Consider the following 19,525-nt stretch of genomic DNA (forward strand, 5'->3'; position numbering starts at 1 on the left):
TTGCTTTGGCCATGTTTTATTTGACTAGCAAGAATTTGACAGCAACAACCCAGGGGTAACAACAGCATAGGCCTACAATATAGCATACCATGTGCACACATTACAATGTTGGTGAATCAAGTTGGTCCCTACATTTCCCAAATGAATGCAGCGACCAGCTGGTGTTCACTCAGCTGATTGGCTGAAGGAGGTTAGATTTCATGCAACAGCCTTGAAAATAGAGCATGTCTCTACCTTTTTGCCTGTTGCTCGGGGATTAATTTGCCTGATGCTTGGGGGATTAATTCCTTGCAAATCCAAAATACACGGAGCAATCTTTTTCCAAGGTCTGTGCAACAGGCAATTGCTTGGAAAATTGACTCGTGTATGTAGGCCTTTAGAGTGTAATCTGCTTGTAGTGCAGGGCGATCTATTCAAAAATTGTATTCATCTATCACTATGGTAGTTAATCCGATTATTACGTCATTTCTATGGCGAATTATGATGCGAATTGCTCTTTATTGGAAGTGATTTTAGTTATCAGTACGCTTTGACTATACTTACAAATACGTATTAATAAATACGCACGTGACCACCTCCGCGCTGTCATAAAAGCTTGTAGACGGTAAGTCTCGAACAACGCGAGAATGTGCAGCAAATTTGTCTATTTCGATCAACTTTGTGATTATATTGTAAACGTTTCCGTCGATAAATATTTTTTACGTCGGCAAATACTTTCAAAGTGTTGTTTTTGATAACATATTACGGAATCCCTCCATGTGTAAATAATTTTGCTATTCAATTAATACTTTAATTTGATGATATTTATCTAAAGAGTTCCTATCCTTTTCAATAGCATGAGGATTTGGTCACGCTTGCTGGTCTTCAGGTGGTGTATGACGTGCAGTCCCTAAATTCAGTAAATTTTCATCGTCAACCGTGTAATTGAATGGGTTAATTTTGAAATTTTAAAACGCTTGAAATATCACAAACAAATAGGCCTATGTTGATAAATAATATAAATACAAGCTAAAACCGTTGGGGTTCGTGCTGGTCTTGGTATGTCGAGCCCATGGGTCACGTGCGTATTTATATATAAGGTACCTGGTTATACACTGGACGCCCTGGTGTATAGGTATGAATGAAAGCGCAAGTAATGTAATGTTAGTGAGTTCTTTAACAAAACATTTTTGTTTAACCAATAACAAGTTGTTAATAGTATAATACTCTGGTAGACAAGATTCATTTTCTCAAATAACAAATTGCTTCAAAGCTTGTTCTTTGAAAAATAATAAATCTGTTTGAATTCAAGCAAAATAAAGTGAACATTCAGTTTAAGAAAACATTACAGTTTTCCCATGATATATTGTACTTTTAAAGGAAGGTGTCCTGATATATTTGGAAAATCAAATTCTTTAAAACTTACGTATAACATAAAATGTCATCCCTTTCAAGCACTCATGTAAAAAGAACATGTAAATGTTTTTTGTAAATGTGACTAATTCTTACAGATATTTATACAGCGTGATATTGGTAGTCTACGGTGTTTTTATTAATGATAATAATCATGATCATGTAATCTATTGATTTCAAGTGAAAGGTCTATTTTTCTCATAAACATATTGAAATTAGAAGTTCCAACTCAGTGCATTTACGAAGATATCATGAAAAACTGCCTAATTAGTCTCAAATGTGGTATACCATATTTGAGACTAATTCGGCAGTTTTTTGATGAAATTTTCGGAAATATACCGATTTGGAACGCCAAATCTCAATATGTTTATGAGAAAAATATGAGCTTTCTTCCGATACCAAAATCAGCATTTTTATGAGGTAAAGTGGGGATGAGATTGTCAATCAGGTTACCCACCTTTAAATGAAAAAAGGACAACATTCTCTTCTGAGACTCAAAACGATATGTTAAGACATGTAGAGGCAGAGTTAGTATTTTATAATAAACAATTGGCCAAAGCAGCCTATTCAAATTTTAAAGAAGTAAGGAAAATGATTCTAGTCACATTCAGAATTCAGTATTTGTACAAATTTGTTTGCACTGACAAATATTTCCAATTGATAACAACAACTAGTAAACTTTTTCATGGAATAGTTCAAGTAATTATTTCTTGAAGTGTCGATTGTTATTAGAGCTGAGCATGGTTTCCGAATTCGATGTTCTTGCTTAACATGCTTAATGCATGAAGTTCCTAGATCCACAAATCGAGATCTGATACTTGTCTGTTTTAACAAGAAATACAGGAAAGTTTCTGACTTATTCATTTCAGGAGTCGGTTTCATTTACACCTTTAGTAAACTTTGTAAACATGCAGAAACCTGACTAGTTCGGGAAAAGTGTGGTTCAGCAGTGACGGGTGTCTTAATGTCGCCTAAAGCTCGAAGCCGGAGCTAGAACTTAATTTCCATGAACAAGTTTAAGATAGCTTTACGTTTTACCATTTCCAATGTACTAAATCTTATTTTGGTTCCGAGGTCATCCACAAAATTCTTAAAGAGGTGTGAAAATTAATTAATATACCCCCGGGAATATACCCTCATTTTGTAGATTTAGCTGACACTCCAGTGTACATGATGTATAATCCGGGGTATAATCATATATCAAGTACCGCCTCATCTCCATTTTAGCGGTTTTGATAACATTACGTATAAAGAATTCTGCCCTCATAAAATATTAGGCCTCTGTATATACATGATACTGGTCTGTGACACAAATCTCTATTGTCACTAAAAAGCCCATTAAAATCTTATTTTAGCCAAAATTTGAGAAGCATTTTGTGTTGCGCTGAGCCATCGATAGGCATGCAAAGTCTCAAGAGGTCATCATGGAACTGACACTCTTGACGTTTTAATGTTTAGGCATAACTTTTTGAATGACACTCTCGTAATTAGAGTAACAATCTGACTTGTTTATCCGAATATTAAATCGTTATTTCTTATGCCACCACCAGTCCTTGTAATATGTACAATTTCCACCACCCATTATGTTACGCCAATGGATAGCTCTTGTCAGTTGCCAGGATCTCGGAACCCGAATTTCAAAGCCGCTAGCCGGGAGTCAAAGTTATGTAAAAGTCTGTTGATGCCTTTGAAACATGACGTTTGCTAATCACGGATGAAAAACTTTGATGGAATTGTCGTCGCAGACAAGAAGCTCTTCTCCGTCGTCTTTGATTGCCATTCCCCAGGGAGATCTGACTTCCTTAGTCAGGATTCCAATATAGTCACCTGTGAGAGAGTAGCGGTAGACTGCTGGAACTCTTATGTAGCTGGCGACGAAGACTTCATCCTGGATAACACATATTCCCGTAGGGTAGAATTTGCCTCCTGGTGGAGTGGCGAAGGTGTGCAGTTGAGTACCGTCGGTGCCGTACACGTGAACTGCGCATTTGTTATAATCGCTGACAATAACGTGATCATCTGCAGTGATGGCAATGAAGTATGGACACAGATTATTGAGGCTGAAGCCAGACACGCGCTTACTATTTTGATTATGGATACTAATGTACCCAAAAGAACTTCCGACGTACACGCGACCCGTGAGGTCAATGGCTAGACCATACAACAGGGATTTTTCATCGTGTGACCGCGTACCATTAAGATTCAGAGCACTGAACTTTTGCTTGAAATTTCCCTGCGCATTGAAAATCTTAACGTAAGGATTTTCGTCTGTAATGAAATAGTCACCATTTTGCGCAATTACCAGACCCCATGGATACGAGCAATTCCTTGGATCCTGTCCACCTGCATACGAGCGTTTCCTTGGATTCTGTCCACCTCCATACCTTATTGCCGTTGGAATCTGTCCACCTGCACCGCTAGTTTGGATTTGCCGTGTGGGTGTGCCATTCTCATCAAAATGTCGAACGTAATTGTTGCTATTGTATGTAGCCACCGCAATTTCACCATTTTTGTCGAGAACGATGTATCTTCCAGACCTGAACTGCCCCGATGCGATAGTCTTCACTAGAGTCCATTGTTCGTAGGCATTGAGTGAACCGAGAGAACTCATCCCGTAGCTAAGATTCATGCTGGGTATGAATTCAACTTTACCCATAGACTTCCTGACAGGCTTTGGATTCAAATTGGACAGCTGTTGCATGGTATTAGAGAGCGGCGAATACATTGTCGCAACATCATGCTCAGAACCGCCGTGCGTAATCTGTTGTGTCATCTCCATTGCAGTACAAAGACGCGATTTCTGAATTTGTAAGCCGTCTCTGTGTGCTTCTATCTCTTTGCTTTTCCTGGCAACCAATTGTTTCATTTGCAGCGTAAATTCTGTTTCAGCTTGTTTCATCTTTTGTTTAAATTCCGAATACGCTTTCTTAGCGGTCGTCTTGTACAGATCACTGGCTATCATCTCCCTGGCTTTCAGTTCTTTCAGCGTTCTGTCATCTTCTGCCATGGCAATATCGATAGCTTTGGGAATGAGTTCTACTTGGATGAATAACTCTTTGAGTTTGCCATTTCTCTCTCCAGCTGCGCTCTTCAGGTCTATTTGTCTATGACGGGGACGCGGGTGGTCTAGGACGGTACAATCTCGACACATTGGCTCGTCGCATGTCTCGCAATAGAACCGTAAAACTTCACCATTGTGCTTGGGACACATCTCTTGTTCAGGCGGATTATGCATAGTTAAAGTTCCCGTGCGCAGCTCTTCTAGTGTAAGCACGTGGTGATGTTTCAGTATGCGCAACGACTTGTGGACATCCACACATTTCTTACACAAGGAATCGTTGCATTCTACACAGCGTCCAACCGCCTGGTTAGTAGAATTATCGCACGAGGTACATGGAATCTTGGCATCTTCATGCAGCTTCCTCTGAAGCTCATTTCGCTCTTTCAATTTATTAACGAAGAAGTTGGTCTTCAGCTCTTTCACACCACCCTTTGGTAACGGAAAGTCCTCGCGACAATTTGGACACGAAATTGCGTCCGTGTACTTTGCTGGATTTTTCTTTGCTAAACTTTCTGACCAACTGGATAGACATTTGAAGCAGAATGTGTGAAGACATGGTAGTGCTTTAGGATTGTCAATATCAGCAACGCAGATGTTACACTGAACAAGGTCTGAGTTGTAAATTTCGTCAAGTTTGAACTTCGAATCAGCCATTTCGTTAGTCTTCTATGATTCCAAACGCGCGTAAAATATAAAATAACGTATCCCCGTACGAGGTGTATCGTCCAATAAATCTACTTCTAAACCATGTAAACAGTTAATGTCGAGTCGATCAATGCGTAGATCTTGAAGTCACATCAACACCTCCCCGATAAACCATGATAAGCTCTCTCTGTAGCTGTGAATAATAATAATAATAATAATAATAATAATAATAATAATAATAATAATAATAATAATAATAATAATAATAATAATAATAATAATAATAATAATGATAACAAAAAACTACAATGATCGTTAAATGATAACACTTTGGTAATCTGAAGTTTTGGTACAGGAAAAATAGTTAAAGAATCTGCCTAATAACTTTCATAAACTTAAAGGCCTTCGATATTATCATAGAAGAAAAATGATGCAATTTCCCAGCGTCTACGTAGTCCTAAACTAGACGAGTTGAAGGGGAGCTGATAAAAAAAAATTGGTAATCGAAACTTTTGATACAAAAAAAGGTCAAGAACCTGCATGTAATAATATTTTTCCTAAACTTAAAGGCCCTCAATATCATTCCAGAAGAGATTCTAAGCATCCAAGGAGTCCCAAACTAGGCGCGTCCAATTTTTGAAGAGGAGTGGCTCAAAAAATTGAGAAAGCTTTTTCAATGGGGGGGGGGTCCCTCGGAGTCTAATCTCCCATGTGTACCGTATTTTAACAGAGTTTCTATGTATTCTATATTTTTTCCCTTGTTTGTTTCCCACCTTTCTAGAGGGGGTCGTGTAAGCTATGGGAAGAATGTACAAATACACCAAGGCTTTTAGCCTTAAAAGTTATTTTGCCAGATGCACGGAGACTCTCTTGCTTCGTATCTCTTTGTTGTGTATTTTGGATTATACAAGTTTATGGTAGTGGGTGCCAGAGAAGAAGCGCATAGATTCAATCCACCTGGAGATAAGGAGTAGGCGAAGCACGACTGAAGTGTAAACAGATTTGGGCTTTGCAAACGACGTAGATAGCGCATCTAGCAAGTACAAAAAAGCTGCTGCTTAGAGTTTTAAAAGTCATCTGTCGTGTCGTTCAATTTTGGCAAAAGATACCATCCAAACAAACAAGGGTACTATATAAGCTAAAAGAGGTAAAAGTATCTGGGTGCGTGTGTAGCTAGTAATAATAATAATAATAATAATAATAATAATGTGAATTTCTAACGTGATACAGAGATTAACTTAAACTACATAATAAAAATTAATTTACATTACAACTTAATCTACACATGAACAAGAATCAATAGGTGAACATAATATGGTGATGCACATCAGTAAAATGCTTCTTTCATTAAATGAGTTTTTAAAGAACTTTTAAACTGTGTTAAAGATGTACTTAGTTTCATGTGGGTTGGCAGATTATTCCAGAGAAGGAGTGATGTCAGAATCTCCTATTGTAATATGTGGGACATTAACTTTTGACAGCTGTTGTCGAGAACCAATTAAAACAAATTCAGTCTTTTCATCATTCAATTTTAGAAAATTCTCCTGCATCCACTTACGGATCTCACAAATGCATGATTCAATACACTCAATGGTTTGATCAGCACATTCTTGGGTGGGTTTGAAGGACATGTACAACTGCGTATCGTCAGCATACATGATACTGTAATTTGTATTTGAGGATTATCTTATGAACTGGATAGGTATAAATGGTGAAAAATTGGGGTTCAAGGACTGACCCTTGCGGGACTGCATAATCATGAACAACTGGAGTGAAAAACGATATAAAAATTCGTATTTCTGCATGTCCTAGGTTATAATAGACACGTGGAAATTACAATTTCGCGTATTCACTGCTACTGTCGAACTTGATGTTTAGATCAGTAATATACATGTATAATTGTAATCCATTGGAAGCACCACATCACAAATATAAGCTGAATGGTGACCTGCCGAAAATTTCACATAAGATTAGAGAATGGAGGATACGCTTAACTGGGTATTCTTAGCGTCGATTCTGCGCCGCTATAAGCGATGAAAGTCAAAAGTTTTCGCGCGCTTCCTCCTAGGTACATCCCAGCAAGCACAAAAATGTTTTTAAAACCTTTTAAACGAGTTATATTTTGGGTGTTGGTTTTGGCACAGTGTTTTTTTTCAAAACGTTTTAATAACATGAAATGTCGGGTTATATAAAAGGTCATGAAAACGTTTTTACACACTATAGCCTAACAACATGTTGTTAAAATGTTATTGTAAGATATATCTTAAATATTTTGTCAACATTAAATAAAATTAAGTTGGATAAATATTTTGCTGTAAGTTTTCAAAAAATGTTTTTGAATATTATGAAAACGTTATAAACCCTTTATTTACCCTTTATATAACCCGATATTTAAACGTTTTCTGCCAACCTGTTCTAACCTTTTGCGAATTATGTCGAAAACGTTTTGTGCTTGCTGAGATATCCATAACATCAATTGGAAGCAGCACATCACAAACATGAGCTGAATTGTGACCTGCCGAAACTTTCACGTAAGATTAGAAAATGGAGGACACGCTTTGCTGGGTATTCTTACAGAAGCAAAGCATTGAAGATCCCACTCTAACCATGGTAAACGTACCTGAACTGGGCATGCTGAAACAGGGCAGTGGGTTGCATTAAACAATGTTGAAGGATCTGGGAACAGTCTTGTAGGACAGGAGAGTATATCGTGCATGTACAATTCCGACTAAACGACGCTATTACTGTGTCATTACACTGTGATCATGTAATGTTAGTAGCTTCGAACGTCAAGTATATTTGAATCATTTATTTACCCCGTTGTGAGTTTTTTGATATGTCAAACACCCGGGGGGGGGGGTACTCAAGTTTGGTTTTGGTAGGGACGTGCCGCTGAGAATTTGAAAGTGGACCCATAAATATACCAGTTTTTCAAGAAATTTGGACCCATTGATATACCAAAAGTCAAAATTTTCGGCCGAATTTAACCCAAATTGCCTTAGTTTTTACAAATTTTCCCAACATTTTGGGAAAATTTTGAAAAGTTTGGCTAGATTAGGGGAAAATTGGGCTATTTTCCGAAAAAATTGAGAAAATTTTGAAAAAAGGACCCATTCATATACCAAAATAGGCTTTGAAAAAGGGGTCATTGATATACCAAAAGGCTGAAAATGCTACCCATATTTGCGGCACGTCCCCGTATGGTCATTTGTACTGAGTACCCCCGGGGGTCAAACAGCTCGTCCTATTTATACAAAAACAGATAACATGGATGCATATCTTACCTACGTCAGCGAATTCGCATCAAACTTAGGTAAAGTTACACAAATGTTGGCGAAACATTTCAGGTATTGTTATTTATGGTACATGTACGATGTTGCAAAGAAATTGCAATTGTTCAAAACGTACATACAATGGCGTAGCGGTACATGTTTAAGGTCGATCGCATGCATGACCGCACCCATAGAACTGCGTGTTAAACGGCCAAAATAACAAGCAGTGTTTCTTTCACTTTACCTCGTTATTTCAGCTCAAAATTAACAGAAACTGTTCCCGATAATAATATTACTAGTATTATTTCAGCATTTTGAGTATATTTAATGACAAATTTAAAATTTGAAAGAAATCGTACATTAAGCCTTTAAGGAATCGGATAGCAACGTTAGCACAGTAGTTTTTGTGGGACCTGAGTGCATGTCAGACATGTCAAATTGCATTCTGAATACGAGGAATGTCCTTCTGATATGAAATAGTTTGATATTTCTTTAAATTTTGATATTTAACAGTCCTCGAATTATACTTTATAAATCTAATGATATTCAAAGTGTATGTAGCTGGAATAAAAAGCCGACCATCAATTATGGGGTAAAAATCTATATCTTCAATACGAGGCCTGTTAAATTTCAAAACTATAAATTTTTAATCATTTGCAATAAAATGTGTATTATATCGCGAATTTAAAAAAATCCAAATTATTTGATATCAGAGGACATTCCTCGTATTCAAAATGCAATTCGATATGTCTAATGTGCTCTCAGGTCCCACAAAAAATACGTGAAAACGTCGCTATCCGAGCCCCTAATCTTTTAAAAATTAACTTTGTGGTACAGGTTTGAACAGTTTGAAATGAAATTTAAAAAAGTGGTCCCTTTGTTTATCATTTTCTTTCTAACTTTGACCTTCTTGCATACGTTCTTCTTCTTCCTATGCAAATGCAGACTTCAAAAAGGCTGCTTATATAATATGTATACAGTGATGAGGTGCATTCAATTACTGCAGATGACTGCTGATAATTTGGCATTCTGAAGGCATCAAGGGGTGATAATTTTGCAGGATCTATCCTCAGTAGGTTCAAGCCCTCAAATTGGTTGGAGTTGCAGTGACCTATCCAGTATCTGGAGCTATGACCTCTGGTGCGGGATTTCGCTTCGTTGGGGTACTCTATCCATCTGATAACAACCAGGTTGTAGCAGATGCGATACAGCATTGTCATTCTGCTTTGGTATCGTCTGCTTTCCAGTGTTGGTCATTGGAGGTCTTTCAGTTGGCCATTTACGCTTGTCCTCATCCAGTCATATTTCCCCGTGACCAGTGGCGTAACCAGTGGGGTGGCCGGGGGGCAAGCTGCCCCCCCCCGGACACAAAAAAAACTGGGAAGAAGAGCAGAAAATTGGGAAGGGAAAAGGGGGAAGGAGAGAAAAGAGGGAAGAAAAAAGGGGAAGGGAAGAGAAACTTGGGGGAAAAGAGGAAAGAAGAGAAAGGGGCAAGAAGAAAAGAAAGAAAAGAAAAAAAGAGGGGAAAAAAGGGGAAGGGAGAAGAGAAAAAGGGAAGGGAGAAGAGAAAAGGGAAAGAAAGAGGGAATTTGAAATTTGTACTCTGAAACACTGATTTTTTAGCTTCTAATATGCCAAAAACCAAGAGCTTCAGGGGGCTCCGCCCCCTTGACCCACGCCGGGGCTTTGCCCCTGGACCCCACCCCATTTGGGGAGCTGCATAGATAATTGGTGGATGTTACAATCTAAATGCGGATAGGTGTGCGCCGTTCGGCAGCAACCTAGTTGATGCGATCTGATTGTGATGATTCACCATTGCAGCGAAATTACAGCGCTTTGAGTCCTCTAAGATCTGGAGAAAAGGCGCTTTATAAATCCAAAATTTATTATTATTATTAGATCTAGACAATAGGCGGTCATTAGCGGCCATTTTGTTTCCTGCATGATGTTATTCACGTGTCGTTATACTTTAGTACACAAATACATAAGTTAACAGGTTTACCATTTTTAAATTATATTTTGAGTATAAAATATATTCTGTAATAAATCGATCAAATGACGGTGATTGTTCAGGTATTAGGCTATACAGGGTGTCCCAGAAAAAATTACCGAGCGAATATAATTGAACGTAAGTCGAGATACAGACATCAGAATTACAAAATTTAAAATGTAGCGCATAGCTTAGTTTGTTGTCCACTACATACGAAAAGTTTATTTGCTTCAGTTGACTGGTTGCGAAGAAATGAACGATTACATAAGGCATGCATCAATTCAGTTCATTCCAAGTTTGATCAACAGGCACTTTTTTCATATCGCTCACCGCTTCCTAAAGTTCCTGAAGTTTGTTTATATTATTAAATTTATTCCATATTATCTATTTTATAATCGGATGGTTTTATGTCATTCATGCTTTCACTGAAGATGAATAACAGTTTGTCCGAGAAAACTTTCTGCAATTGGAAGCTTTCCAACTTCAATTCTTTATGTTCTGCAAGTATGTTATATTTTAACTTTCCAAAGAACATTTGACCCAAGAATAACAATGATCAAGTGCTTACAGCTTTACGCGTGATTTTTGATACCATGCAATATTAATGTTGAAGTTTGAAAAGATTTAAACTTTGCATTATAATTTCATGGAAATATTCCAAAAACATTAATGTGTGTGAGAAATTTTTTTAACCAGCTGGAATTCTTTATGCAATAATTCTTTATGCAACAATTATATCAACATTAACCAAAAGTACAGACCATTATCTTACATGCAAGCTTTCATTTTCAATATCGTGCAGGTTTTCAAATTTGAACAAAACCTAATTAAATGTTTTGCATGAAACAGATTGTTTAAAAAGAACTAAAAGGGTTTCACAGAACAAAATATGAAGCACATTGACAGTTTAAACCACTAGTGCGCATTATGTTGTGAATGATCTTTCTTGCAAACTTGGAATGAAGTGAATTGACGCATGCCTTGTGCAATCGCTCATTTCTTCGCCATTAGTCAACCGATTCCAATAAAATTGACGTATAAGATGCAGAATAAGATAAGCTACACGCTGATGTTTAGATTTTTGGATTTTGATGTCTATTTCTCGACTTACGTCCAAATTCATTCGCCCGGTAATTTTTTCTGGGACACCCTGTATGCTTGATAGAATTAAACTGTCTGACCAGCTAGTATTCGACATTGCCCCTATGAACTCTCACCCTCCTGGTTAGTGCTTCAAAGTTAATAGAGAGATTGCGATTTCCAAACATAGGTATCGGACGTACGTTGATCTATTCAAAACCACTCTCCTGTATCGAAGCTAGGTCACGTATTTAGCCAGTTTTAACAAAATAACGAATCGTTTTAAATTAAGTTTCGTTAAATAAAAAAAAAAAACATCAGAACAAGTATATTTTAGCAAAATTAAGCTTGTTATTCGTTGTTTCAAAGTTAATTCTCGATTCAATTACCCATGTTGTTTCAAGTTCTTGAACAAAAATAAGAAATCGTTTCATTCACACGATAACGATTCGTCGATTGTTTGATAAATTAATACATTTTTAAACAAAATAATCACTAGTTGTTATAAAGTAAGCTCTTAACAAATTCTCACAACATCTAAGTTGTCTGATTTCCAATGTCGAAAATATTAAATCTTTTAAGATTTAATATTTTCTACATTGGAAAGATGTTGAACTGATATTTTACTCAATTTTGAGAACTTGAAAGTTATTTTACATTAGCTAAGAGTCCTTAAAATTGCTACGTTTTGATACAAACCACGTAGACTTTTAACTTCTCGTTTAATATCAAAGTTGTAGACAATTTTAAGGCTGTCGATATGAGCGGGGGGATTTTCCAAACAGCGTGCCAAAAATTGTTTGAGGTCCCGTATGCCTGCTAAAATTGCTTGCCGTCCCCCCCCTCTTGGCCTACCATACAATCTTTGCATCCCATTTGCAATTTTCAAACCGTGGTCTAGATATATGAAGCGAGCGTAGCGAACAGAGCATTTTGCATATTCTAACGTTTCTGTACTGTTTTTCTAAGCCTTTTTACAGTTATTTAAAAGGTGCCCCGTAAATGTGTGCCACCCAACAATTGTTTGCACTCTCACCTTTTGACCTGCCAAAAATTACCCATCCCCTTTTGGCTTGCCAACAATTCTTGACCCCCCCACCCACCATTTTACCCTGCTCTAGGGCTTATAATTATTAACAAAATAATATTAGCACTTGTTTTTCCAATAACTTCCTTTTTGTGCATTGGCAAGATTCAGTTATTTTATCCTATAGTTTAGTATTTAGTATAAATTAACTTTACATTAACTAATCAGTTCCCCGACACCCTAATTTGGCTAGTCAGGTGTTTTCTTAGTCTTCCTTGCGCCAGTATGCGAGATAGTGATCATGGTCTGAGCTGAGTATAGTCTGGTAACTAAGAAAAGAAGGTCCTAATCGTCGGACTAAATTTTGCTCCAAACCATTTTGCTTCACGGCGCCAAAATGAGATCGGTCCATTTTTACAGAGCATAATTGTCGAGTTTAGGGTCTCTAGATAATAGTCAATGTGAAGGAATGTTACTATTTCAGTTCAAATACTTTGATGGAATTGTTGTCGCAGACAAGAAGCTCTTCCCCGTCGTCTTTAAGTGTTATTCCGTAGGGATTTGTGACGTCTTTAGTCAGGATTCCAATATAGTCACCTGTGAGAGAATAACGGTAGACTGCTGGGGGTCCTTGCCTATTGGAGACGAACACTTCATCTTGGACAATGCATAATCCTGTAGGGGAGAAGTTACCTCCTGGTGGAGTGGCGAAAGTGTGAAGTTGGGTGCCTTTGGTATCGTACACGTGAACGGCCAGTTGACGGGTTGCGTGGTCGCTGACAATGACGCGATCATCTGAGGTTATTGCAATGACGTATGGACACAGATTATTGAGTTTGAAGCCAGATACGCGAGTACCGTCTTGGTTATGGATACTAATGTACTGGCTAGAACTTCCGACATACACGCGATCCTTGGTGTCAATGGCTATACCGTACAATGAGGAATTCTCATTGTATGACCAGGTACCGTTAGGATTTTGAGCACCGAACCTTTGCTTGAAATTTCCTTGCGCATTGAAAATCTTAACATAAGGATTTTCGTCCGTAATGAAATAGTCGCCATTTTGCGCGATTGCCAGGCCCCATGGACGCGAATAGCCTCGTGGATCACGACCACCTACATTTAATGTTTGTAGGCTTATTTGCCGTTTAGGTGTGCTATTTTCATTAAAAACGCAAACGTATTTGCCACTTTGGTATGTAGCCACAGCGATTTCATCATTTGCATCGAAAACGACGTATCTTCCATAAGTGAACTGTCCCGATGCAAGAGTCTTTCCTAGAGTCCATTGTTCGTATGTATTGAGTGAACCGAGAGACCACGTGGCGTTATCAAGATCCTTGCTTGGTATGAAGTCAACTTTACCCATTGACTTTCTAACAGCTTTTGGATTCAACGTAGACATTCGATCCATGGTATTAGAGAGCGATGAATACATAGTGGCCACATCGTGCTCAGAACCGTTCTGAGTAATCTGTTGTGTCATCTCCATTGCAGTATAAAGACGTGCTTTCTGAAATTGCAGACTATCTCTGTGCGCTTCTATCGCCTTTCTTCTGTTTGCTACTAAACTTTTCATTTTCTGTTCGAATTCCAATTCTGCCTTCTTAGCTGTTTTCTTGTAGAGATCGTTGGCTTTCATCTCACTGGCTTCCAATTCTTTCAGCAGTAACTCATCTTCTGCCGTGGCAATATCAATAGCTTTGGGAACGAGTTTCACCTTTTTGAGTAACTCTTGGAGTGTGTCATTTCGTTCGTCGGCCGCGGTCTTCAGCTCTGTCTGTTTATGATCGGGGCGCGGGTGGCCTACGACGGTACAATCTCGGCACATTGGCTCGTCGCATGTCTCGCAGTAAAACCGCAAAACTTCACCCTTGTGCTTGGGACACATCTCTTGCTCAGGTAGATTGTGCATGGTCAATTTTCCCGTGCGGAGTTCTTCCAATGTAAGCACGTGGTGATGTTTCAATACTCGCAACGATTTGTGACTCTCCGCACATTTCTTACACAAGAAATCATTGCATTCTACACATCGACCAACAGCCTGGTTATCAGAATTATCGCACGAGGTACATGGAATCTTGGCATCTTTCTCGTACAGTTGCTTCATAATTTCATTGCGTTCTTTCAATTTGCTGACGAAAAAATTAGTCCGGAGTTCCTTGACCCCACCTTTTGGCAACGGAAAGTCTTCGCGACAGGTGGGGCACGATACCGCGTCCTTGTACTTATCCGGATTTTTCTTTGCCGAGCTTTGAGCCCAACTTGTGAGACATTTCAAGCAAAATGTATGAAGACATGGTAGTGCCTTAGGTTTGTCGATAGCGACATGGCAAATACCGCACTGAACAAGATCAGCGTTAGTAACAGTTCCTTCGATGTTTAGTAGCTTTGAATCGGCCATTTTGTTCGTCTTTGTTCCCGGGCCTTTTTGGTTAACGTACATGTACAAGCAACAACAACTCGCGACTCGAGTAGCCTATATGTGACGCTTTCAAGTCGGTCAAAGTCTATTGACTATCAATACCCTACTACTGTATGTTTTTGACGTATTTCGATATGATGAGTTCAGATTCCCGATAAACGCAATTTCAAACTTTTGGAGTTAAGGGGGTGTTCATATGTACTTTGGTGGAGGGGGGGGGGTGAAAAATATGGGGGATCAAAAATATTTTGGGTCAGGGGATCAACACAAATTCAGTCCTTAATTTGATGGTAAAAGTCCGGGCTAATATACGACAAGGCATGCATGTTAAGTATTTCAATTGTGTACTCACAAGCTTCAAACCAACAAAATTTGCGAACTTTACAATTTGGGTGGAAAACTATTTGACTCCAATGAGTAATAACTCCAAGCGCTAATTTTTAGCTTTAGCTAATGGGTTAATAACATTGTATTTCTGAACACTCCCTAAGGCCATCAACATCTGCCCTATAATGCTAGCTGTAAATTAACACCCTACTTTAAAATTGTCAAGGTAGATTGATGAATTTATGATCAAAAATAGCACACATTTTCTTACTATTTTCTTTATATTTCACCAATTATATTGAGAAAAATTTATAGATCGGTTTTTGCATATGAATTCTCCATGCGAACTGCAAAAGGTCCGAATTAATCCAAATTGGCGAGTGATGCTACGTTACGCATGTATTTTGTCACCCGATGTGCATTTGAACGGTTCACATATTGCTTGATAAAAGTGGTTTTCCAAGTAAAGTGTTTGGATGCGAGCCGTTAGACCAATAGGCCTATAAAATAAACGCCGTGTCAGACAAAAGTCTTTGAACATGGCAAAAGTTCGAAGTCAGCAAAAACATCTAAATCCAGCGATGCTGAGGTCTTCATCAGTGCTCGGACCCACATTTTTGCTGACTTCGAACTTTTGCCATGTTCAAAGACTTTTGTCTGACAAGGCGTTTATTTTATAGGCCTATTGGTCTAACGGCTCGCATCCAAACACTTTACTTGGAAAACCACTTTTATCACCTACTATGCGTGCCGACGTAGCAACCTTGTCTTCTAACTTTAAACTATTATTCGCTACGACTCCAGTCAAGCTCTACCAGGTTTGTACTGAACTTTGGTCATCATAATCATCCGATTCCAGTTATGTTCATCCTCCGCACCCAGCCTACAACATCATGGACTGTGCGTCAGTGTTTGCGTCACCAGTTGCGTCTTCCATCTGCGCCTGTCGTGTGTTAAACCATGCGCGACTTGAGCGCCGTACGCCTACTACTTGGAATGCCTTTACCATCTGGCAGCTCTGCAGTAAACAACATCATCAACCGCAGAAGTGGCTCGTCTGCTCGGGTTAGATATACACGTTTGTGCTAATGTTTTCTAATCAGAAACGAGTCTCCGAGTATTTCTAATTTTTACTGGGGCCCGAGCACTGATGAAGACCTCAGCATCGCTGGATTTAGATGTTTTGCTGACTTCGAACTTTTGCCATGTTCAAAGGCTTTTGTCTGACACGGCGTTTATTTTATAGGCCTATTGGTCTAACGGCTCGCATCCAAACATTTTACTTGGAAAACCACTTTTATCACCTACTATGCGTGCCGACGTAGCAACCTTGTCTTCTCACATATTGCTTGTTTGGTCCGAATCCAATTACATGATAAATGACACAACTAAATTGGCTTCCAATAGTGTCGATTAGGAATTACGTGCCCAAGAACAACCACTTTTATCATGTAACGGTCACCTTATGAATATCATATTCGATAACTGCTGTTAATTTAGTCAATATTGATATGATGTGCCGGGCCCGGTCCCTGGATACCATTTGATCATCTAGGGGTCACCTTATATTATGAGCTCTGTGCGCAGCAATCACGAATTAAGAAATAAAGGGCAATGCATTCCCAGCAAACACAAAAATGTTTTAAAAACGTTTTTAATAAGTTATATTTTGGCTTTTGGTTTAGATAAAAACGTTTTAATAACATTACAATATCGGGTTATATAAAGGTCATGAAAACGTTTTAAAACGTTTTGTATGAAAACACACTACAGCAATATTTTTAAAATGTTTTCAAAAATGTTATTGTAAACTATTTTTGCAAATTTTTGGCCAAGAATATTGTGTCAATAATTAAATTACATTATGTTGAAATATTTGAACCCAGCAAACACAGAAATGTTCTTTTTTTTTTCAAAACCTTTTAATAACATTTAAATGTCGGGTTATATAAAGGCCATGAAAACGTTTTTAAACGTTATTGAAAATATTTTGGGCAAACGTTTTTCGCAAAATATTTTTTCAACCCCAAAATAACATTCTGTTTGGAAAGTTTTGTATCAAGTTTTCAAGAATGTTTTTGGAATGTTATCAAAACGTTTTTTATACCATTTATATAACCCGACATTTAAACGTTTTCTGTAAAACATTTCTGTTTGCTGAGCAGTATATTTTCAAAAAAATGTTTTTTAATGTTATGAAAACGTTTTATACTCTTAATATACCCTTTATATAACCCGACATTTAAACGTTTTGTGACAACCTTTTATAACCTTTTGCGAATGATGTCGAAAACGTTTTGTTTTTGCTGGGTTATGAGCTCTGTGCGCAGCAATCACGAATATTATATAATTGCGTCAATAATGCATGAGTAATAATTCTCGTCCTTTTAATATCATGTTTATTACCATGGCTAATATGATATACGAATAAGTTTATCAATTAATTTCGTAATCGCACTTTTATAAAAAAAAAAAAAAAAAAAAAAAGGTAATGTTATAGTGTAGTTACCAATCGGGTACCTCTATTGACAGTTTCCCATTTAGACCATTCCTTTAGGTTGTCCCAAATGTTCCCAACCTTCTTACTAACTTTGTCATAAATCAAAGTTATTTTACATCAGCTAGGAGCCCTTCAAAAACTGTTTTGATTTAAACCACGTGGAATTTTAACGTCTGGTACAATTCATCAGTTGCTGAGCACAACGTGAAACAAAATAATATTAGCACGAGGGGCGGGGGTCTTCGAAAAATTTTGTACGGAGATGCGCCACGAAGACTTTCGGATGCTGAATTTTTGTATATCTACTTTTTGCTGTTTATTTTTTTTATTTTTTTTTTTTCACAAAAAGCATCCAAATAGCACCCAAACTTGTCCAAATTGGATGCTTTTAAGGTATTTTTGCCCAAATACATCCAATTGGGCGCATTGGTCTTCACTAAAAAAAACCCAACCATCGAAAAATCAAAAATGCTGAAAAGATACCCCCAAACTGTGGCACATCCACGTACACCTTCAACCTGAGAAAGAACCCCTCCGAGATTACACTTGCTTTGCCAATAACTGAAAGTCAATGTTAGTGATATTAGACTCCTTTTTTGAACTCAAGAATTAGTTCTTTTAGCCTCTATAATTAACTTTTCGCTGCAAATCAGTTCCACCAAGACCCCAATTTCTTTCCAAACCATTTTGCTTCGGTGCTGCACAACTATATCAAAATGAAATTGAGTGCCCCTGGTGCGGTAATCGGTCAATGTTCTATGGAAGGGAACATAGTTGTCGAGTTTAGGGTCTCGAGATGATATAGTTTATGTGAAGGAATGTTCCTATTTCAGTTGAAATACTTTGATGGAATTGCCGTCGCAGACAAGAAGCTCTTCTCCATCCTCTTTGAGTCCTATTCCCCAGGGAGATTTGACGTCCTTAGTCAGGATTCCCATATAGTCACCTGTAAGAGAGTAACGGTAAACTGCAGGAACTCCATAGTAGCTGGCGACAAAGATTTCGTCGTTGACAACGCATAATCCTGTAGGGTAGAATTTACCTCCTGGTGGATTGGCGAAGGTGTGGAGTTGAGTACCTTTAGTGTCGTACACGTGAACGGCCTGTTGACAGCCACCGTAATCGCTGACAATAACGTGTTCATCTGCGGTGATGGCAATGAAGTATGGATACAGATTATTAAGGTTAAAGCCAGATACGCGAGTACCATCATGATTATGGATACTAATATACCTAGCCGAACTTCCAACATACACACGACCCCGGGTGTCAATGGCTATACCATACAACTGGGAATTCTCACTGTGTGACCAGTTGCCGTTAGGATTCTGAACACCGAACCTTTGCTTGAAATTTCCCTCCGCGTTGAAAACTTTAACATACGGATTTTGATCCGTAACGAAATAGTCGCCATTTTGCGCGATCACCAGACCCCATGGGTACGAAGCTCTTTGATCGCCGCCACCGGTACCACTGGTTTTTATTTGCCGCTTGTTTGTACCATTTTCATCAAAAACTCGAACGTAATGGCCACTGTTGTATGTAGCCACCGCAATGTCGTCATTTCTATTGAAAACCGCGTATCTTCCGTAATTGACCTGTCCCGATGCAATAGTCTTTCCTAGAGCCCATTGCTCGTAGGTATTGAGTGAACCGAGAGAACTACGCGAAGCCTGTAATCCAATCAAAAGAAATTGATTGCCTGACCGCGCACTAATTGCGAGGTCATTAATAACTCACAATGACTCCGGACGCGCAACAATGACTTCTGCGCGCGCGTGCGTGTATAAGCTACGCGTTATG

General features: G+C 38.3%; 2 protein-coding genes across 2 annotated transcripts; both read right to left on the reverse strand.

The window, feature by feature from the left end:
* Positions 1 to 1,364: 1,364 nt before the first annotated feature.
* On the reverse strand, positions 1,365 to 8,460 carry LOC140168618 (E3 ubiquitin-protein ligase TRIM45-like). The gene is made up of 2 exons (XM_072192022.1): positions 8,383 to 8,460; positions 1,365 to 5,291 (listed from the first exon to the last, which is right to left on the reverse strand). Exon 2 carries the CDS (start codon positions 5,105 to 5,107, stop codon positions 3,101 to 3,103), a length of 2,007 nt encoding a protein of 668 aa, XP_072048123.1. The 5' UTR covers positions 5,108 to 5,291; positions 8,383 to 8,460; the 3' UTR covers positions 1,365 to 3,100.
* A 4,482-nt stretch (positions 8,461 to 12,942) lies between these two features.
* Positions 12,943 to 14,874, reverse strand: LOC140167816 (E3 ubiquitin-protein ligase TRIM45-like). The gene has a single exon (XM_072191109.1). The coding sequence runs from the start codon at positions 14,872 to 14,874 to the stop codon at positions 12,943 to 12,945; it is 1,932 nt and encodes a 643-aa protein (XP_072047210.1).
* Between the last annotated feature and the right edge of the window lie 4,651 nt (positions 14,875 to 19,525).

Source organism: Amphiura filiformis, chromosome 13 (assembly GCF_039555335.1).
Source record: "Amphiura filiformis chromosome 13, Afil_fr2py, whole genome shotgun sequence".
Classification (NCBI taxonomy): domain Eukaryota; kingdom Metazoa; phylum Echinodermata; class Ophiuroidea; order Amphilepidida; family Amphiuridae; genus Amphiura; species Amphiura filiformis.